The following is a 6,000-nucleotide window of genomic DNA, read 5'->3' on the forward strand; positions in this document are numbered from 1 at the left end:
CACCAGCAGAGGAGCAGAGGGGCGAGGTAGATTTGCAGAATGAAGTGGCATTGCGGAGTAATTGCAGTGCCTCGTCGTCTTGCTTTCTGAGAGTAAGATGACTTATAGGGTAATATTTAACAACTGAACCAGGGGGATGTAGCTGCCTAACTCCTTTTCAGTCCCTGTAAGACCCCGAATGGTGAGCTGCTCAGGAGGAGGGCTGTGGGGTCTGCCTATCCCATGTATGTGCAGTTCGCAGGTAGCTCTGTGATATAGGCAAGCATTATTCTTTATTCTCCTTAGCCACTGAGTAACAGCATTCATTTTCAGCATCGTGCACTAGAATTTACATTAATAGAACATTCTCCTCCAGAAGTGAAATGACTGCTGTTGATAAAGGATGTTTTCTGCAAGTGCAGGGTTTGCAGGCAAACTTCTCCATCCAAAGAAATGTACAACTTACAGATAATTATTTAATTCCTTCTTTCCATTTATATGCTTTTGAAACTCATATTCTACCAATGAAGTAATAACATTTCTGCTCTTAGAAAAGATTAGAGATGCCCAGGCATGCAGGATAAATCACATGTACAACAATTTTCAGATACATACTTCAGTAGCCCTCAACAAATTTGTAAGGGTGTTTTTCTCAAAATTGGTTGTGAAATCTATTTGAGTGCATTTAGATATATCTAAAATGTATTTTTCATGCTTACATTACTTTAAAAAGGCAAGTCAGAATGCTTTATTTAAAAACTTAAATGATTTTTTTTTAATATTTGATAAAAGATAGGAGAAAAACAGAAGTTATAGAAAGAGCAGAAATATTTAGTGGTCTAATTTAAATATATATATATTTAATATACTTTTTAAAAAAGAAAGGATTGGCAGAGTGAGATTTCCACATTCCTAGCCCATTCCTTTGTCCCTTTTACAAGTCTAATAGAGTTGAGGAATAAAGAATTGTGTGTAATTGGCTCTCATTACTTCAAATGTACATATTTAGACTGGTATGTCTGGGAAGACGCAAAGGCTGCTCGCCATTTGCCAGAGATACACCATAGTTTAAGTTATTTTCAGACAAAGCAGAGGCTAAGATTAAATCAGTTGAATTTCTTTTTCTTGCTTATTTCTGTTATTTTAAGTTCTAAATGTATTTTTCAGACTGGCTACAGTCTGATCCAGAAGCACCTGAATTGTAAGGGAAGCATAATTACAAATCCCAGCATTGTAGCCTTCTAGGAGTCTGGCAGTTAACTTGCCTTTTGTGTGGCTCTGCAAGCACTTCATAACCTACATCCAGTTTTACTGTCTAGAACCAGAACTCGTCCGTATGAATGAGATACAGCTTTATTTTTATTTGCCTTTTTTTTCTTTTTCATCAGCAGAATTATTGCTTTGCATAGGGAACTTCTTCCATATCCAGAAATTTAGAAGATTCTTAGCTAAATGTTGCCCTGTATACATATGGGATAAGCAAAAGCCACTGAGATTCTGCAGAGCAATACTGTGGTTCACCTTGTAAAACCACAGCATTGCATTTATTAACTAGGAAGTTATTTTCCCTCCAAAAGTCAATTAATCGTTAAATACTTTCTGGAATATCTTGGATCAGAGAAATATAAATGCAAGGTAAATTCTCGTTTATTATTACTATTCACTAATGGAGTTTAACTGTGAGTGCCAACATATTCCAATCATGACTTGCTCTAAACACACAAGAAGGCAGACATGGTGAATGGTGTCTGAATTTATTGCAGGTTATCTGCAAGCGTACATTCCCCTGAGACACCAAAGGTCCTTTCTGTTCTTCTATCCCTAGATAAAGTGTAAATACTATGAGGCACTTTTAGAGTCCTTTCTGTCCCTTTCTTTCCGAGTTGTCTGCTTTTACTTGTCATCAGCTAGGCATATGAACATATCTGACCTTCTCTTTTTTTCTGACATTACTATGAGGCAAGCAGATGAGACATGCAGTATCCTGAGCTCAAACTGCCAACTGAAAACTGTTAGCACTCCTTTATTTTCATAGGAAAAATGACACGGGAAAGATAGCACTGTTTCTATTTGCATTCATGACATTCTAGAAAACAAGGAGCAGAATTGATAGTGATAATTTTAAATAAATTCCCTAATTTTTGGACTGACAGACGTCTAGGTGAATCAATTTATACCATGGAGAACTGGATGTTCCCCATTAAGAAGCTTGTCTGGATGAGGAGTGACGTATGCTGCTCACAGCTGTTTCTGAGAGGAATGATGTAAACAGAGATGACATAGATGATACAGAAATGCTGTAACCAGCCACACAGTCAATTAAGATGGCTTTGTTTAACTAGAAATCACATCATTAAACTTAGATGTTCTGAAACTAGCAAACTCAATGCAAGGCTATCATTGCTGCTTTTTTTAAATGTTTCATCACAGACATCTGCCAGGCAGCTGCATAGACTTTCTGTCTGTGCTAATTTACAAAGTATTATTGCTTGCCTTCAGCATACAGAGCAGGCTCCTCTCGATGGCCCAAAACTTATTTTTTGGAAATAATTTCTCCATCTGGTTAAGTTTGTTACTTTTGTTTGATTACATTTGACTTATTTCAGCTTTGGTGTGGGCTTATGTTGTTGATCTTCTCTTGATTTTATAAGGAATCTTTGTAATACACATGCTTTCACATAAATTAATGGCACAGCAAGAAACTGAGTCACTGGCTTTGCAGCGCTGCTTGGCTGAAAACAACAGCCTGCGGGATTCTCTCTTGCACACCAACCTCCATTCACTTCTGAAGGTTAATCTCCTTGAGATGCTTTGGTATCCTGCTGTTTTTTAAAAATCACTTTGTCCTTTTCTGGAGCTTTACCTGCGAGACTTGGCAGGGTTACCTGGAGGACAGCTCTGCACAGGGTGGTGGAGCAAGGCCCGAGGGGCCAGACCCATGTCAGCCTGACCCTGTTTCCCTGCTAACAGTGCCCTCTCCTGGTCCTCTTCTTGTGGCTCGAGAGCCCAGAATGGACTCATGCATGCAAACTGATGAAGAAAAGCAGAATTACATCAATTGCTTATTCTCCCATTGCTTCATGTCTTTCCTAGCCTCCACAATCTTCTACCTGCTGAATGGCACCATCAAATCATTGCTCTGGCCCAAAAAGCCAAAGAAGGTATGCCTCAGAGCTCAGCATTAAGACTAGCCTCGTGAGTTTCCCAGCAGTAGGTGGCTTGGGGCCACGTGAATTGCTGGAGTTTCACTAGCCTGACAACCAGAGACTTGGGACATAGCTCCTTAGACTACATCTCCTGGTTTTTCATCTGCGGCACTGCTGCTCGCTGGCTGTGTCTTTCATTCCCGCTTGCTGACTGGACCTGTCGTAGGCTTATCCATCCACTGCATATTTCTAACTAATTGCTCTGCCAGGCTGCTGGAACCAAGCTAATCGCAGACCTGCAGCGTGCCCTTCCTGAGCCATGATGGGTTACTGCTGAATTCCCTTCCTTCTCTCCTGAGACCCCTCACAGCCCCAAGTACTCCCCTCCAACTCGTTTCCCCCTTCCCCAGCTCATGTCGTTCTGCCGAGCAGGATCAGGTTGCTTTTGCATTGTGATTCTTGGCATCAGCCCCCCTTAGATTCATATAACTGAGCTGTGAGCACACCAGCCAGTAGGAACAAAGCACATAAGAGCACATTAAAGTAACATTCAGCACGCAAAGCCCAAATAATTTACTATATGCTACCCTGCCTAGTAAAGGGAGTAGTGAAGCTGACTTACCCTTTTAATTTCCTTTCTCTCACTTTTGTCTATAGAAGTCTATACCATAACTTCTTGAAAAGCATTTGTGTTTATTCTGTAGGCACTCTTAGCCTGTTTGTTTTCATGCAGTATTTGTTGCAGTACGCTGTAGCAATCTCCCATGCTTTGCTTGATGCCATCACTAAGCACAAACATCCCATCTGATTTGAATTTTAATTGTAGGAATGTAACTTTTCCCTCTGATTGTGCTCTTACTGACGTAAACTGATCTCTGTTGTCCTGCTGCCTGACAGCTGTCTCTTTGTAATATCTACAACAAGCAGCATTACAACAGTACAAAATATAGATCAAGAGCTTTGTATGCTGGTGACCAGGTATCCCTTCACAGATGAAAAATCCCACTGTGACATTCTTTCCATGTCACATATGAACACAACAGAGTTCCAGTAAAAATATTAATAACTCAAGAATAAGAAATGTTACAAGACTGCCAGGTAATATTAGAAATTCAACAAATCAAACTTAAAGGAAGGTTCAAAAATAGATAATCTGGTTGCTACAGCTGCTTAAATTAACAAAACTTTAAATGCAAAAGCTTGCAATGAACTTCAGACCCATTTAAGAAGTGTATCTACCTGCTACAAATACGCTTGTCTTCTATTCGGAAGGAATGAATTAGAAGCAGCATTATCACTGATAAAACAAAGCAGGCTTTTGCTATATCGTATGTGATAAAGTTGTATGCTTGAAAGCTTATCCAATCTAACTATGTCATCTGGTCTGGTAAGAGATGCTGCTCCTCCTTGTTTTTAGATCCTTAGATTGTTGTGACTACAGTAATCCCTTAATGCTTCCACAAATTACAACCTTACTTGGGATTCTCCTGAGCAGTTCACAGGCTAGCATGGGATTTATCAATTCTGTGTTGGATAAACAGGTTACTGAAGGCAGATGTTTCCTGCTCTTCACTAAGACATTGGGCCCCTAGTTATGACAGTGCCATTAGATTCAGAGCTAAAAGCCATGTTCACATCTATTCCATTGTGTTGTGTGCTGTGGTTTGTTACTGTCTGTCTGTTGGACAGACAGCTTGTGGACAATACAAAGTATGAATAAGATAATGTTTTCAAGTCTCATGTCTCATTCTGAGCCAATTACTCTGAACAGATAAAATAATAGGAAATGTATAATTTTCTTGGTAAACAAAAAGCATGTATGCTCCACTGCAATTCTGTATGGTAATCTTATGACTGAGTGAAGAAGTGTCTGAAAGTTACTTTTACCACAGACAAATCAGAATGCTAGTTGACATTGAGTATATTAGGTAGGAGTCTGTAACATTTCTATTGATTTCATAGAGGAAGCAATTCTGAAGTAAATATGTCCTGTTATCTGTTAATAAAAGTCAAGTTAATTGATATACTAGCAAAATGATGTCTTTTTTTCTGGAGTACAGTTGCTTTCAGAGAAACATTCTACAAAGGAAGCTTTGCAGATATTAATCATAAAACAATCTGTTGAGGAGTAGCTAAGGCACTTAGTTTTCCCATGGTGACACGGCTTTAACTGGGAGCACACCTTGCATGGTGCACTCTGCTAGCTGCCTCCCTAAAGCTGGTGTTTTAGCTTAGAGCTGAGCCTGCTAGGCAGAACTCATTACGTTGTGAACGTGCATAATAGCAAAGAATGACTGTAGTCGTGTGTGTTTCTTACAGCTTCGTGACGAGTTAGAAAAGGGCGAGAAGGAAAGCGCGGAGCTGCAAGAGTTTGCCAACGCCATTTTACAGCAGATAGCAGATCACTGCCCTGACATCCTGGAGCAAGTCGTCAATGCACTCGAGGAGTCGTCATGACCTCGGCCGCTAGCCCCGCTGGAGCAGCACGCCAACGGCCGAGCCCAGTCAGTCCAAGGAGCCATGAGAGTGGAGAGGAATGTGAAAGACAGAAAATGGAACAGAAACTTCTGGTGCACTTTTTGCAAGGAAAACAAAAACAAACAAAAACAAACACCTCTAAAAACTACACGCTCTCTAGGTTCTTCCAGTCTATGATTAATCAATCATGCTTATGTTCATCTTCTCACTGCCTTTCTACTTTAGCACCCAATTCCCCCGCTGACTTGTTGATGGTATTGGACTTTTGGATACAGCTAAGCAGAGCTCTTCTGAGTTTCCTGATCAAAGAGGGGATCCACTGAATACAAGAAGTTCTAGTTCTTCATGAGGTTGCAGATGGGTAGCCGTTGCCTTTCATTCATCTATTGCTTTTTTT

General features: G+C 40.2%; 2 protein-coding genes across 4 annotated transcripts in view; both read left to right on the forward strand.

Moving 5' to 3' along the window:
- The window catches only part of LOC104911887 (ELKS/Rab6-interacting/CAST family member 1-like), a 28,702-nt gene extending 22,708 nt beyond the window's left edge, over positions 1–5,994 (forward strand). For both annotated transcript variants that reach the window (XM_010714202.2, XM_010714209.2), the window contains one exon: positions 5,445–5,994. In XM_010714202.2, the coding sequence (XP_010712504.1) occupies positions 5,445–5,582 (138 nt within the window). In that variant the 3' untranslated portion in view covers positions 5,583–5,994. The remainder of the gene's footprint in view (positions 1–5,444) is intronic.
- The window catches only part of LOC100542571 (zinc finger protein OZF-like), a 1,148,434-nt gene that overhangs the window by 267,041 nt on the left and 875,393 nt on the right, over positions 1–6,000 (forward strand). The window lies entirely within an intron of this gene.

Source organism: Meleagris gallopavo, chromosome 1 (assembly GCF_000146605.3).
Source record: "Meleagris gallopavo isolate NT-WF06-2002-E0010 breed Aviagen turkey brand Nicholas breeding stock chromosome 1, Turkey_5.1, whole genome shotgun sequence".
Taxonomy (NCBI): domain Eukaryota; kingdom Metazoa; phylum Chordata; class Aves; order Galliformes; family Phasianidae; genus Meleagris; species Meleagris gallopavo.